Raw genomic sequence first — 17,421 nt, 5'->3', positions numbered from 1 at the left:
GCCCTCGTTGAGCAACATCACTGACCAGTTGCCCGTAGTCTAGTCTTGCATGTCAAAGATATCAACCACTTCCTTCTCCAATTCTCGACCATTGCCACCCCTTTACCTCCTAGATCCCACGTCATCACAGTTGATGCCACCTCCCTATACACAAAAATCCTTCATGCCCAAGATCTTACTGCTATTGAACACTACCTTTCCGACGTCCTTCAGATTCCAAACCCATTACCTAATTCCTCATACACCTTACCAATTTTGTCCCAACCCACAACTACTTCTCCTTTGACTGAGCAATATACAAAGAAATTCACAGTACAGCCATGGCCACCCACATGGCACCCTCCTATGCAAACCTGTCTATGGGCCATCTAGAGGAGACCTTCCTTAGCCTCCCAAAATACCAAACCCATAGTCTGGTTCAGGTTCATTGATGATATCTTCACGATCTGGGCTCAGGGCCAAGGCATCCTATCTTCATTCCTTCACAACTGCAACACCTTCTCTGCCATTCGCTTCACCCGGTTCTCCTCAACTCACTGTGCCAACTTCCTATAGATGTTAACCTCCTCCTCTCCATGGCTGTCATATGACAGCGAACCGAGTGTTCTGTACGGGCAAGTTACTCTGTAACTACAATATATGATCTGAAGACGGGCAGCTAGCCCGAAACCGGTAATTGAAAATAAAGTATAGCGATCGAAGACTGAAACGCCATATTTTATTAATGAACGATCGCAGAATTCCCATTGAGACAATTATGTCTAGTTTTGATAAGCCAGGTGGTGTGTCAGCAGTGACAAGAACTTCCTTGCCCAGTATGCTGAGGCTCTCACCAAGGCCTTCAAAGACAGGCACTACCCCCAGACCTAGTATGCAAATAGGTCTCCCGTGCTATTTCCCCTCACACCCCCAATCCTCCCACCACCCCCAAGAATAAGCAACAAAGGAGTGCCCCCTTCTTCATCCAATACCACTCCAGACTGGAACAACTAAACCACATCCTTCACCAGGGCTTTGATTACCTATCATCACACCCTGAAATGAGGGACATCCTACCCAAGAATCTTCCTGCCCTCCTAAAGTGGTATTTGATCACCTACCCAACCTACACAACATCCTACTCTAGTCAAGTCCAACCCTATGCCTCTCCTAATCCAGACCCATTGACACAATGATCATACATGTGTGGAAGACTCAGATGCAAGACCTGGCCAAGCCAACTGGATGTCTCCCCCCCCCCACTCACCAACATTTTTGAACTGCACAGATGGAAGTTATCCTTGAACACATTCTCCCCTACCATAACTAACCTGGCCTCAGCCTAAGGTAACATACTGTCCCCACACCCTCCACCCAAAAGTTTCCACTACCTCTCCATTCTTGTCCACCACCCTCTTTGTCTGCCCCCCTCAGCCTATGCATCCACCCACTTTTCCTCACTCCTCTCCTTTTTCACTCTGTTTTCCCCACCTCCCTGTCCCACAATTTTCTGACTCTGCACCTGTTGGCATTCTAGCCCCTGCACACTCTGCCAGACAGTACTCCTCTCCCCCCTCCCCCACCCATACATTGCTACCCCTTCCCCCACCAGATTGCTGCTTGCATCCCACATGATAGTTGCATTCTGGCCTGAGCTGCTAGAGGTGGCAGTCATGTCTGTGTGAGGAGTGCTTGCTTATGTGAACGAATGGTGTGCGTTTCTCTTTTTCTGACAAAGGCTGTGGTTGAAAGCTTTTGTGTGTCTTTTAATTGTACCTGTCTGCAACTTTACATGTTGTCTTTATGGCAGAGCAATCTATTATTCCGTACATTGTTTTGTCCATTACGGTATTTCTCATTATCGAAGAAGCTCAGAGCTGGCATCTCTATCTTTCACCATCTCTTGCTTTCATATGTGATTGAGATGTCTTAAAAAAATCGCTGGAGTCTGAATCTTTATTCCATCCTGATCACTTTGACAGCAAAACTGTTTTTCTGTGACAGATATGTTGGCCAGACAAGTGGAACTGGCAAACTGTGGAGTTTATTATTTCTCACTTCTTGCTGGATGTATTGCATATGACTGGGTCACAGAAATGTTGAACAAAGTAGCTTCCATAACCATCCCAAGGGAAACTATTCACTACTTACACAATATGATGTAATTTGGAATGCTCGAGTCACTGCTGTAAGATCAACATTACGAGAATTTAGATAGCAGCCCGCACAGGAAATGCCCCTAAAATGCAAATGTATCAACGATGGGATAAGATGTTTGAAACAATGAAAAAGTGAAGCTTTGAAGTTTTTCTGTGTTTCAGTGATGAGAGGTGCTAACATGATAGACGTGTTAGGTGCTAACATGATAGACATATGTCAGAAAGTCAAGAGGTTTAGTAACATGCAATATGTTCAAAACATCAGAAATAGTCACATGGTGGATACGGCACTTTGCAGACACCATCACTCCACCACCCTGTTAATTCTCAAGCAATTTAACTCGATCTCATTCTATGCACCCCATTACAATTAGGAAATTTAAAATGGTAATCAAGTACAAGTGTAACAGAAAACATGAGGTTGGTAATTTTTGTTCACCAACATGACAATTGTTGTCAGAAGCATTGCAACTTCAGCTCTGGTGCTCAATGAAATGTGACCTTCAGAATTGCTCCCAATGATATGGGTCAATCATCCTGCACACATTGAAGCAAGGAAGAGAGCCTGGTCATGCTGGACCTTACAGGCCATATGCACTAAACTCGTGTCAGTAAAATCACAGATTATTACAGGACTGGAATGATGATTTGAATACAATTACTTAATGCCATGCACTTAAAGTGACTTCAGAATAGGAAGGGGAACATACATTTGAATAACATATTGGCTGTATTCCCTATGGCCACCACATTCTTCCCTGGTATCTCAGCTGCAGACAACAATGTGTAAGTCCCTATACTAGTACATAGAATACCAACATACATTATGTTATAAAAAGTATCCGGACATCCCCAAAAACATACGTTTTTCATATTAGGTGCATTGTGCTTCCACCTAATGCCAGCTACTCCATATCAGCGACCTCAGGAGTCATTAGACCATGTGAGAGAGAGCAGAATGGGGCACTCCGTGGAACTCATGGTGAGGTGATTGGGTGTCACTGATTTCCACACTCCTAAACAACCCTAAGCCCACTGCTTCCGACGTGATAGTGAAGTGGAAACCTGGAGGAACACATACAGCAACAAAGCACACAGGCCGACCTCGTCTGTTGAGTGACAGAGATCGCCCACAGTTGAAGAGGGTCTTAACATGTAATGGCCAGACATTTTTGCCAACCGTCACACAGGAATTCCAAACTGCATCAGGATCCACTGCAAGTACTATGATAGTTAGGTGGGAGGTGAGAAAACTTGCATATCACGGGCGAGCGGCTGCTCATAAGCCACACATCATGCCAGCAAATGCCAAACAACGCCTCGATTGGTGTAAGGATCGTAAACATTGGACGATTGAACTGTGGAAAAATGTTGTGTGGAGTGACGAGTCACAGTACACAATGTAGCGATCTGATGGCAGGGTGTGGGTACGGCGAATGCCCGGTGAACATCGTCTGCCAGCTTGTGTAGTGCCAACAGTAAAATTCGGAGGCAGTAGTTTTATGGTGTGGTCGTGTTTTTCATGGAGGGGGCTTGCACCCCTTGCTGTTTTGTGTGGCACTATCACAGCACAGGCCTATATTCTACATTGATGTTTTAAGCATCTTCTTGCTTCCCGCTGTAGAAGAGCAATTTGGGCCTGGCGACTGCCTCTTTCAACACGATCGAGCACTTGTTCGTAATGCACGGCCTGTGGCGGAGTGGTTACATGACAATAACATCCCTGTAATGGACTGGCCTGCACAGAGTCCTGACCTGAATCCTATAAAACACCTCTGGGATGTTTTGGTACGCCAACTTCATGCCAGGCCTCACCAACCGACATCGATACCTCTCCTCAGTGCAGCACTCCGTGAAGAATGGGCTGCCATTCCCCAAGAAATCTTCCAGTCCCTGATTGAATGTATGCCTGCAAGGGTGAAAGCTGTCATCGTGGCTAAGGGCAGGCCAACACCATCTTGAATTCCAGCATTACCGATGGAGGGCGTCATGAACTTGTAAGTCATTTTCAGCTAGGTGTCCGGATATTTTTGTTCACATAGTGTATTTAACACAGGTATCTGTGGCTCACTATTACTCATTGGGCATACATTTGGTTGAACAGCAGGTTGAGTGGCATATGCAGAATATTGCAATGCCTTCCCAAGGGGTGGCCTCTACCACTTACTGTTGAAGTATTACAATATGAGAATAATACACGCCTATAATCAATGATCATATCCCTCTCTAAGAACCGGCCATAGTCTCGATTAAACTACCATATACCTGATGGAAAGCTGATAAGAAATGGGCTCGCAATATCATATCACAAATCATAAGTAGTTGTGCCAACTCTCAAACATCTCCAGGATTAGCCCTGCAGCGGGGGCACAAAATAAAACTGTTGTACTGCCTTTGTTTGCTGGCAGCACAGCAGTGTTGCCGCAGTGTTCATTTTCAGCACTATTCACAAGCTGATGATTTGCATTTTTCTTGCCACATTAGTTTTTTGGCCACTTCCATGGGCAAACGGTGAATGACCTTTTCCACACTTTCTGCTAATGATCACTTGGTGTGGCATGTTTCATGGAGCTGATGAAAATCTAAGACCTTTCAACAGCACTGATTTTGCTGGTACTTTTAGTTCCTTGGCTGTGGGATTTACTATGTGTCTGTGTTCACATCCCTGCCAGTCAGCTGCTTTATTTCATTGTGGGTGTGGGGGACAATGTGAGGGAGAAGGAAAAAATTGGTATCTTACTGTGCCACTGTATAGTAGTGTGTGTGTGTGTGTGTGTGTGTGTGTGTGTGTGTGTGTGTGTGTGTGTGTGTGTGTGTGTGCGCGCGTGAGAGAGAGAGAAATTACAATGCCAAAATAGGGCAAGACTGAGGTAGGAAATGGCAGGGGAAGATTGGGTGATGGCATGGGTATGAGAAGAAGATAACCGAGTGTGAGATCTTGGGAGGTTATGAGAAATGACGACAACTTGGACCAATTGTCACCTAAGGAGGTCAGAATAGTGACAGTGACAGGGAGAGAAATGAGGTACTGAAATGGCCACTTAAGTCACCAATCGTGTGGCGTGCTGCAATTTAAACACTTTAAGTTTACAGCTAGTCACAGTCTAGAAGTGGCTATAGATGTGAGTAGACGGATAATTATCAGTCATATTTACATCCAATGTTGTACTGTAACTCCAATACAGTTAGTACTTAATGTGACTGCATTCACACATGACCACACCTCTAATCAGACAGAAATGCTTGTTGTAACTTGGGGGATAAGTGAAGTCTGATCAGTTAGGGGCTGGCTCACCAGCTGTGACAGATTTGTTTGTATCATAGGAAGAAAAGGTAGTATAAATCTGTTTCTGTACTAGCTGGGCAGGCTGTTGTCTGCCTGTGACAAAATTATCACTCTTCCTAGCCTCGGCAGATGTTGCCCCAAGGCAGCCATACTTGTAGAACAGGGACTTTTCAGTATGGAACAACTGGCAGTTGCAAAAATGGAGCAACTGTTGGCGTATAATGAACCTGGTATGGATACAGATTTTTATGGGTCCACCATATGGGTACAGATATCCATGCATAAAGATAGTGTGTTAAAAGATGTTGAGATTCTGGGAGTTAGAACACAGGCTGTCTTGACACAGACATTGTGAAGTTTCAAAAGTGATTACTGTTTTGTTATCTGCATGAGTGCTTCTCTTGAATTTTGAAAATAGAAAAGAAAGACTGCCAAACCAAGGTTGTGTCACACCATTTAATATTCCTGGATAAATTGCTTACAGCATTGTCCACAAAATGGTTTTGGTTTAGCTCATTGTTTTAATATCACAAAAAATTGTCATGAAGAATTTGTTGAAATGGTGTCAAATGTAGGGTCAAAATTGAATTCTAAACAAAGTTAAGGTGGCTGGCTCTGAGCACTATGGGACTTAACATCTTAGGTCATCAGTCCCCTAGAACTTAGAACTAGTTAAACCTAACTAACCTAAGGACATCACACACATCCATGCCCGAGGCAGGATTCGAACCTGCGACCGTAGCAGTCACGCGGCTCCGGACTGCGCGCCTAGAACCGCGAGACCACCGCGGCCGGCCAAAGTTAAGGAACTGGAAAGCTGAGTGAAAGAACCACACGTAAGGACTGGAAAGTTGCACAGGGCACACCAATAAACAGGAAAGGAAACAGAAGTAATCCACTGAATCACAGATTCTGAAACATATACTGTGTCTAAACATTATGAATTACCTCATATATAAAACAATCTATACACATAGTTAACATATATTCAAAAAATATCGTTCTTGTGAAACACATCAGGGTATTTATCCGCACGAAGTTAATGATGGGGCACTCAAGTTGATTCCATATTTTTAATTTCCATGAAGCTTTTGATACCATTCCTCACTTCAGCTTCTTATCAAATTGTATTACTATGGAGTAACGTCACAGTTCTAAATCTACACTCTGAAAATCACCATGAGGTGCACGGCAGAGGGTACGTCCCAGTGCAACAGTTATCAGTGTTTCTTCCTGTCCCATTCACATATGGAGTGTGGGAAGAATGTTTGAATGCTTCTGTGCATGCAGTAATTATTCTAATCTTATTCTCAAGATCCCTATGTGAGTGATACACAGAGGTTTGTAGTATATCCATAAAGTAATCATTTAAACCCGGTTCTTGAAACTTTGTTATTAGACTTTCTTGGAATAGTTTATGTCTTTCTTCATGAGGCTGCCAGTTCAGCTCCTTCAGTATCTCTGTGACACTCTCCCACAGATTAAACAAACCAGTAACCATTTTTACTGCCCTTCTCTGTATAAGTTCAGTATCCCCTGTTAGTCCTGTCTGGTGCAGGTCCCACATACTTGAGCAATATACTAGGATGGGTCACATGAGTGATTTGTAAGCAATTTCTTTTGTAGACTGATTGCATTTCCCCAGTATTCCACCAGTAAACTGAAGCCTACCACCTGCTTTACCCATGACTGAACCTACGTAATCATTCCATTTCATATCCCTAATAGGTATTTGTATGAGTTGGATTATTCCAACAGTGACTCATTGATACTATAGTCATGGGGTACTAGATTTTTTCCTTCTGTGATGTGCACAATTTTACATTTCTGAACATTTAGAGCAAGTTGCCAATCTCAGCACCACAATGAAATCTTATCAAGATCTGACTGAATATGTATGCAGCTTCTCTCAGATAGTACTTCATTATAGATACCTGCATCATTTCGCTATTAATATTGTCTGCAAGGTCATTAATATACTACATGAACAGAAAGAAAGACTTACACTATTCTCTACTTAACATACTTTTGGCACAGAAAGATGTAATATACACTGCTGTAAAACTTTTTGATAAATTACCAGATGAAATAAAATGTCTGACAGACAGCAATAATAGTTTTATAAATAAGGGAATGGGGTAGGCAATAAAAATATTAAGCGAAAAAAATTAAAACACTGATTCAAGTGTGCATTTCTTATGCACTTGAAACGTTCCACATCATAATGGTTACTGTGAGATTGATCAATGGAACATGTAACTAACAAATAGTAAGGGTCCCAACACACTTCCTTGGTGCACACCATAACATGCTGTGTCCTCCCTACTAAAAAGTCCAGTCACAAATTTCACTTGATACCCCATATGATCGTACTTTTGACAATAAGTGTAGGTGCGGTACTGAGTCAAATGCTTTTCGGAAATCAAGAAATACTGCTTATCTACTTGGCTGCCCTGATCCAAAGCTTTCCGTGTGTCGTGAGAAAAGTGTGAGTTGGGTTTCACATGATCGATGTTTTCGAAATACATGCTGGTTGGCAGTTGTGCAACTGGATTCATAATTTCCTGTCAGAAACGTCATAATTTGTGGTAACTAACAGAAAGTCATCAAGTACAAAACAAGTGATGTCTGGCATTTCCTGAGGAAATGTTGTAGGTTCTCTACTGTTCCTAACCTATATAAATGATTCAAGGGACAATCTGAGCAGCCTCTTAGATTGTTTGCTGATGATGCTGTCGTTTTCTGTCTAGTAAAATCACCAGAAAATCAAAATATGCTGCAAAATAACTTAGACAAGGTATCTGTATAGTGTCAAACTTGGCAATTGACTCTACAATAAGAAGTGTGCAGTCATCCACATGAGTACTAAAAGGAATCGGTTAAATTTTGGTTACATGGTACACCACACAACTTTAAAGACTGTCAATTGTTCTAAATACCTTGGGATTGCAATTATGAACAACTAAAAATGGAACCATCATGTGTAAAGAGACTGCCTACATCATGCTTATTCAGCCTCTTCTGTAATAATGTTGCAGGTAATAGCATCCTTACCAGATAGGTTTGACAGAGGAAATCAGTAAAGTCCAAAGAAAGACAGCTTAGTTTGTATTACCACAAAAAAAAAAAGAGGAGAGAGAGAGAGTCATGGATATGATATGCAAGTTGTGGTGGCAGTCATTAAGAGAAATATTTTGACTCCCACATACAGAGGAAATATGATCATCAGATTAAAATAAGACAAACTGGAACTCACACAGAAAGATTTAAGGGTTTGTTTCTCCCATGGATTATTTGAGAGCGGAACAATAGAGAAATGGCCTGAAAGTGGTTCCATAAACTGTTTACCAAGTGCTTAAGTGTGAATTTCAGTTTCGGTACGTACATGTGGAAAGTGATGCGTCATTGTCTATTATTCTTTCTACAGCTACAACTGTAACTTTCTTCTTCTTCTGCATGTGTCAAACAGCTTTATTTACTGCAATGAAGAGAACATCAGAAATGTTTTCATTTTCAGAATATACAACCAGGGATTTCTTTTTTTCTCTTTTTTTGACATTTTCTATAGTTCTGAAGAAATATGTAAAGGTCTTATCTAAAGTCTCACTGTTTGTCATAATGTCCTGTTTGTGTCCTTGAGCTGCAGTGTTTCAAAAGCATAAATGTCTGTTCTGATTTCTCCATGGATAATTTGTTCTTGAAGGAGGGTAGGAAGAGTAGAGTTTAAGGTTTACCAAAGAATGATGACATCAGAAATAGAGAATAAACCAAGATCATACAATAGTGAGGAAGAATATCAGTAACACTGTTCCACAAAACCTACCATAGTGTTGATGATTTAGGAATTACATAAAAGCTAAATAAAGTAGTTCACACAGGAATATGATCCAAAGTTGCCTAATAGATCAGAATCTTTTGCTATATTTATTTTTATTCTTCTCAAGTGTCTCTCATGACTCTCTCATTCTACATTCTGATACATATTAACAAATGTATTCGAATAATTTTGATGAAGGCTTTACACTGCTGCTGATTATGGGTTTACAGGGACTAAACATCTAGGTCATTAGTTACTACACCTTTCATAGTGGGATCAGTGCACTCTTATCCCTCTGTGTGTAGATAAAATTCCATGCGCAAATGTGACAAAGTTTTCTAAATGTTTGCTTAGCATGTATCAGAAGCGGGATTGGGGTACCAACCAGGTATTCATCTAGTATGATGTAGGAAACCACCTAAAAACCACATCCATACTAGCCAGCACACCGGCTCTACTCATTAATTCATAGGGCACATTCAAAGTGGGGCCAGAACACCTCCCAAGAACAGAAGTGGAAGATTTAATGCACACAGCTACATGAGCATGTGGGTCAATCCATACCAAGTGGTCCAAGAAACAAATAATTGGTTGCTTGACCACCTCAGAAAAATTTTATATTTGCTGGGTGAATTCCCCAATGTTTAGTAGTCACAAAAATATTTTTTAAAAACATTTATTGTTTATTATTTTGAAATAGCGGCTATGTTTGTTCCAGGCCACATGCGATTTTTCGTATTTGCAAGCATCTACATTTTTTACAATTATTCAGTAGTGGATTGTACTAAGCCTTTCAGGTAAAATGCATTTAGTTCAACACAATCTGGGCTACAAATTAACACCAGTATCACTTAGCTAAATGTATTCTTTAATATATTTGTAATAGTTCAAAGTTATCAGCCACAAATTAAAAAAAACTCAATTTTTGAACAGTGGTTTTCCAAAAAAAGATTACTTTCTCAGGTTTAGCATTTTTTCTGCTATTACACTGTATAGTATAGTTACTTTTTATAGAGTATCAATGGTGAGCAGCTTACACTCAAAAAAATACACTATGGATTTTTAAAATGTTTCCATTTTGTTGGGGGACCAAACAAAAACATGAAAATTTTACAGTTAATAGACCTTTATGATATCAAACTTCAGTATAAATTTCAACTTTGAAATTAAATTGGAAGTTATGGGAAAAAAATTACAAACACGAGACAAAAATATGTTTTTTAACATCTGCGATATCTAGGCTTATGGAATAAAATATATCAGTTATGGTATATCATTTAATCATATCTATGATTACTTACTTTTTTATTGAAAATAAGCCTACTAATTACATTATATTGTTCTCTTGTTGTTTGCTTTTAGTACATCGCTCATTGAACGTTTGAGAAATTTGTTCACTCAGTTTGGGTGTTAGATTATAAGTTCGTGCAGTCACAGTTGTAAATTCCATGGGAAACAGCTTCCTTAGTACATTTTTAAGTGTCATCCAAACTTGATCCTTCTCATTTTTTTAAAAAAAGATTTCCTTGGTCATGGAGGGTGAAAAATACAACATGTACATCTTGGTTTTGACAGTCAATATTATCAACTTCACCAATCCACCACTGTTCATTGTAAACACAAGCCACTATCTTTATTTTGAAGAATCAGTTGTACAAGTTTTCCACATTGATGAAGTTCACAATCAGGCAAAGTTGATGTGATCTTACACTTCAGTAAGTTGTGTGAATGGGGTACAATACAATGAAAAGATCGAGTACCTTTAATCTTGATGCCAGGCATCAAACGGCAGTTATTGTCATCGTCATAATACTTTATAACTTCATTGATTGTGTTTTCATCTACCAAACTGGATGCACTTTTCTTTTGTAATGCCGATAAAACTCCCTGTTCTTTAATTAATTGCCTTGTTAACTTAACAAGACGTTCTGACACATTAAATTCATCAATAACTTTTGCTTGATTCCAAGAATTCGGCAGTAAACTGATAATCTTAATTTCTTCCTCTTTGTTTGAAGTGCTGCATTTAGTTTTTAGCTTTTCTATCAAATCATCATATTCAGTTGGTGAAGTTTTAGATCTTCCATCTGTTTTAGTACAAATTGTATTTTGAAATGAAACTTCCAAATTCTTTTTGACTGTAGCTGCCACTTTCTCAATTTTTGAATTCAAGGCACTTGGTATTTTATCTTGACTCAGTTTTCTAACTTTACTAGCAGGTGATATACCCACAGTTTCACAAGCTTTATCCACTTTTTTAATGGTTGCTGATAAGGGAAATACGGAAGCGTCTGATCCCGCCCGTCTGCTTTGACCCATGACGTCACAAATATGGCGGAAACGACCATAAACCACGATTCCAATATGGCGCATATAAAGTCGGTACGTACACATTATGAGGATGAAAATACATCGAAAAACAAACACACTTTCCACAAAAAGCCTAATTACACTAACGGGACATGCGCGGGAAATGGGGTGTTTTTGGGTGGCGGCAAACTAAATATAAACTAATTTAGACACCCACCCCCATACAAAACCACACAAAATGACGAAAAAATTCGACATCACAAAACTCCCCAAATACCACTAAACACATCATCTGGAATCGGACACTTCAGTTGACCTATATAGCTCAACAGCAGCTCCCAATCCCATAAATTAGGATCAAACACTTCCTTCGGCCTATACAGCTCAAAAACATCTCCCGATACCAATATCAACACACACAGCCACACATTGGGATCGAACATTTCCCTTGACCTGCGCACTGTTAATTTTATCTGTCATATCCATTCCTGAACAAAACCAACAACCGATTAATTTTACTAAAATCACCACATGATGTACAGGGAACAACACTAAATTAACCTTCACACATAATCGTTAACTCACTGAAACGAATTCCACTACAAACACATCTGACACTCGAACAATTCTGGATAATGAACAAAAGCAAATTCAGCCCATTACACCATACAAACGAAAACCCTGAACATACCACCAGAGAGCACAACAAACCACAACACAACGACATCCACATATATGCCACACTCACAAACCAAACTCCGCGCCGTCATGACGTCACACACGACAACACCCTTACGTCACGGGTCAAAGCCGACGCGTGGGATCGGATGCTTCTGTCGACCCCTGATAAGTCACAAAATTCTGTATCTGAGGTTTTGCTATCATTTCTCTTGTGAATTACAAATATTTTAGAATAATGTGTTGGACACATGATTTTCTTGGTATGAGATTGTCAAAAGGGCTTTTATTTTTAGAATAATGATCAAATGTTATTTCTCGCAGACCTTTTGTTACAGGTTTCTTATGTTTCTCAAAAGGGTCATGCAAGACTGACCAAAAAGGTGATGCATTTTTTTTAAGTATTTCATTTCATTATACATGCATGTTGATTTGACCTCTAGGACAACTCATAAGTAAAACAATACCGTTTCTTCTTCACTGTAATATTCGATTAAAGTAATGTCTTTAGGATACACTCCATACACACTTTTATGAGATGCTTAATTAATAATAACACCAACAGAACACCAAGACTCCGTTTTTCAACTGCACACTTCAAGAACTTCTAGCTAAATAAGTGTGAGTAGACAACTGTTGGTGTAATGGGGAAGACAACAATCAGACTTGTATAGGCTTGCAGATGCAATTGTTAGCCCAGTGAAACAATTACCACAGCATTGTTTCAACAAATAATCAATAGCTAGTGTTATGTGGTGTAATACATTATGTAACTGGTATACTTTATTTGATTAGCCTACCAGATATCGCAGGTGTTAAACAACATATTTTTGACTCGTGTTTGTAATTTTTTTCCCCATAACTTCCAATTGAATCTCATAGTTGAAATTTATACTGTAGTTTGATATCATAAAGGTCTATTAACCGTGAAATGTTCAGATTTTTATTTGGTCCCCAAACAAAGATACTGCAGGCCACAAAATGGAAAAATTAAAAAAAAATTTAAATTGTGTATTTATTAAGTGTAAGCTGCCTCACCATTGATACTCTATAAAGTAACTATGCTATACAGTGCAATAGCAGAAAAAATATAAAAGCTGAGAAATTAATCTTTATTTGCAAAAATACTGTTAAAAAATTGAGTTTTTTTAATTTGTCTGATAACTCTGAACTATTAAAAATATATTAAAGAATACATTCAGCTAAGTGATGATGATGTTAATTTGTAGCCCAGAGCATGTGGAAGTAAATGCATTTTATCTGAAAGACTTAGGACAATTCACTACTAAATCATTGTAAAAAATGTTGATGCTTGCAAATACAAAAAAACACATGGGGCCTGGAACAAATATGGCCGCAATTTCAAAATAATAAACAATAAATGTTTTTAAAAAATATTTTTGTGACTACTAAACATTGGGGAATTCACCCAGCAAATATAATTTTTTTCTGAGATGGTCAAGCAACCAGTACTGGACCACTTGGTGTGGATTAACCCAAGTGAGATGATTTTATTCAGAATTCTACACGATTTCTACTATTCATCAACTTCATTTCCTCTAAAATTTTATTTCAACTAGTCTCCTTGACGCTGGCAACATTCAACAGAATGTTCATCATAATCTACATTTCCATTACCACTGTTTTAGTCTACAGTCCCTCACTTTCAGTTGCACTATGCTTGTATGTTTATTTCATTTCACAGTATTCTTCATTTAACTTACATCGTCTGAATTGTTTATTCCAATTTTCAAAAATAAGTATCATTTTATCCAAGAGAATTTAAGACTGATACATCCTATAAACTTATTATGAGTTAAAAAGAGTAGGCCTAGATTACTTTTGCAATGTATGGTCATCAAGATTTAAACTGGAGTGACTATGTAAAAAAACTCGTCCACAAACTCAATTTGGCATGTTCTGATCAGAGAAACATTTCAAAAGTTCAAAAGTATGTTCCTCAGAAGGTAATAGAATGACTTACTTTGACTACTTCTAGTTCCTTATGGCTTATGGAACAGTTTTTTGGAGTGAAATCATTAGTCGATTAAAAGAAATTTTTTCATTATAAAAAATGGCTACTCAAATCATGTCACACATATGTGTAAGGGCTCACTGCAACTGCCAAGTTACAACACAACTGTGGGTTCCTCCACGTAAAGGGAGCAAAAACCACTCATACTCAAAAACATGTGACCCATTAAGGTGTCATTCTTTATAATGCACAGCCAACAGACAAAGAGATTGGAGAACATAACGGCTTATAGAGTAGAAATACAAGTGAATATATTAGATTGCAGAAATGGTACGTCCTAATTTACTGCTGAGCACTTTTCAATACTGTTAATAGATAGACCTCTAACATACATCTTACGATACATGAGATCAATTTGTCATCACAACCTATAGGCCTACTCCAAAAAGTAACACAGATGCAAAAAAACACTGTGTTCCATTATCTTCTGTTTATATATGTATGATGCCACATCATCAGTACATATGGTATTGGTACATTCAGTTGATAGTTCGCCAGAGAGCTGGAAAAGCAGTATCAACGCCTCCAGTTAATCTGGTTCAGCTAATCCAATAATAATGTGATAAGTCTGTATTTTGTCACATCTGCAGGGTTTAAGTGTGGTATTGGATCCCTCTCCTTTCCACACACACACACACACACACACACACACACACACACACACACCACGAAATCTTGGTTGTGGTGAAGTACCACATCCCAGAGAGAGAGGAGGAGGAGGAGGAGGAGGAGGAGGAGGAGGAGGAGAAGATTAGTGTTTAACGTCCCATCGACAACGAGGTCATTAGAGACGGAGCGCAAGCTCGGGTGAGGGAAGGATGGGGAAGGAAATCGGCCGTGCCCTTTCAAAGGAACCATCCCGGCATTTGTCTGAAGCGATTTAGGGAAATCACGGAAAACCTAAATCACGATGGCCGGAGACGGGATTGAACCGTCGTCCTCCCGAATGCGAGTCCAGTGTGCTAACCACTGCGCCACCTCGCTCGGTCAGAGAGAGAGAGAGAGAGAGAGAGAGAGAGAGAGAGAGAGAGAGAGAAACTATATTTTTCACTGATGAAGTGTTCTGTAACTGGCGAGAGTGTACAATTATGGTCCACGGTATTTGATGAATGTGAACCAAACAACAAGATATGAACGCGCGTGAAGGAAGAAACGTTTGGCATGCACAGAAACTCCAACTCACATGTGAGGCATTCGGGCTGCTGCAAGCTATTTAGAAATGAGTTAACTGAAAATCCTTTACTCTTCTTTTCTCGATGAACACTGTCGGCAATGGATGCACGCCGTTTAAGTCCTTTCAGAGCCATTTGTCTCATAACTGTGTGTAACACTTCAATCTGAAGATTCCCTCCTTTATAAATGTAACACTACTCCCAAAATATAATCATTTCTCACATCATGCAACACTTGTTTCCAGATGTGAGGAAAGGATAGCTGGTGAAGGCTGCAGAGGAATGTCATATTTCATCTAACTTCAGGTAGCTCTGTAATTTCTGTCAAAGTCACAACAAAATTCATATACGCCCGCATGCAATAACATGTAAACAAACACACGTGCATTACATTGCGGCTACATAGTCAAAGATTATGTGTTAGAAGAAGACACTGTGCAAGGTCACGATGCCACATGCAACCAAAACTTGCACGGGCATCCCCAAATGCATTTGATTGTTGAGAAATGTAGAATTATAGAACTCAGAAACTTAGTATCCTATGATTACAATAGCAGCAACTTACAAACTATACTGGTCAACTCATACAAATACCTGTGAGTCACAAGCCCTACGAAGCAGATCACTGTCAATAAACACTATTTTCACGAAAAGCTCGCGGGTTTCCAACAAGGCGGCAGCGTTCGGCTAACACTACCTTTCGACGAGTCTCTCGTCCCCATCCGGCTGAAAAAATGTGTTCATCGTAGCACACATCGGAAAAGTTTGCATGACCACAAAGACTACTTTGCTTCCAATAGTGAATTTGTTCTTCTGAGGTGATCTAACTGGAAAAACAAAACTATAAAATGTGTGCATTTGATCAAGAAATAGTAGGCACCCAAATTAAATGAAGCAATAAATGGTTCAGAGCTAGAACAAACAATGCTGTGGCTTCCATATGTTCCGCCAATTTTGAAGCTATCACTCGTGAACGAGAAAAGAGGTGCCACGAATACGTCGCTATAGGTTTTCTGTGTTATTTAAGAGTACATTGAACACTTCTACACTTGAGTAATGTTCCCCTTTGCGGTGAAAAGCCGTTTTTAACTGTTAATCAGGTCCTTTTTGTTAATAGTCGTGGCAGGCACTGTTTGTTTTGCAGAGGGAACACTTCTCATTAAAAATGCGCCTAAGAAAGATGATATACTGACGTATCATTGCCTGCAGATCTTGGAAGAGTTTCCTGATTAATGGTTTCGATGGGCTCCACTCATAATTCAGACAGCCTTCCTTTGAGAGACAAAAATTTCTATTGTCAGTTTGAGATTTCATCAGCAAATAATATCTTATTATGTCAGTGAATCTTGGTAGCTGTAACTGAATTATTATCTGTAGGTCACGCAGTTATTCACAAGGGAAAAGTTACCAAATGCTGGTACCACAAACACCAATTAACAGGGGGTTAAGCTCTGTCTCGAAACAGCACGGAAAACGTGTTATACAACCCAGACTAACACATAACTGGAGTATAAACTCGGCATAACTTAAAAGGCAATTTCTGGCGGGGTTGATTTTGTTGCGACACATGATATCGAGCTGAATAACAAAAACTGCAGTGACTAGGTTCCAGTGGGGTAACGTTCTTCTCACAACGGTTTCCAAAAAAATGACGTCATTTTTACGTCACACGCAATATCGACGACCGCATGATCGGCTAACCTGTGACTGTTAGTTGAATGTAAATAAGTTACATATAACTACAACCAGTCACTTTTTTGAATAATTATGTTTTATTCCATGAACTGGTTGCAAGCCAGCACCCAGCATTAGGCTAAAATTAATTATGTAACCTCCAGAAACCATCTGAAGATGAACCTGAAAAGGTTCGAAAACCGATTCATGGAATGAAATATAATTATCCAAAAAAGTGAGAGGTTGCATTTTCATTTAACTTATTTATAAGAATATTACTGCTCCTCGATTTACTTGCATCAATTTAAGAT

General features: G+C 39.5%; 1 protein-coding gene across 1 annotated transcript in view; it reads right to left on the bottom strand.

Annotated features, from left to right (window-relative positions):
• LOC126457523 (nucleolar pre-ribosomal-associated protein 1) overlaps positions 1 to 15,803 on the bottom strand; it is a 180,361-nt gene extending 164,558 nt beyond the window's left edge. Inside the window, exon 1 of the mRNA XM_050093866.1 lies at positions 15,448 to 15,803. Coding sequence (XP_049949823.1) covers positions 15,448 to 15,580 — 133 coding nt within the window. The 5' untranslated portion in view covers positions 15,581 to 15,803. The remainder of the gene's footprint in view (positions 1 to 15,447) is intronic.
• Between the last annotated feature and the right edge of the window lie 1,618 nt (positions 15,804 to 17,421).

Source organism: Schistocerca serialis, chromosome 2 (assembly GCF_023864345.2).
Source record: "Schistocerca serialis cubense isolate TAMUIC-IGC-003099 chromosome 2, iqSchSeri2.2, whole genome shotgun sequence".
NCBI classification, from domain to species: Eukaryota; Metazoa; Arthropoda; class Insecta; order Orthoptera; family Acrididae; genus Schistocerca; species Schistocerca serialis.
Note: the sequence above shows the minus strand (reverse complement) of the source record. Positions and strands in the feature narration are given on the sequence as shown.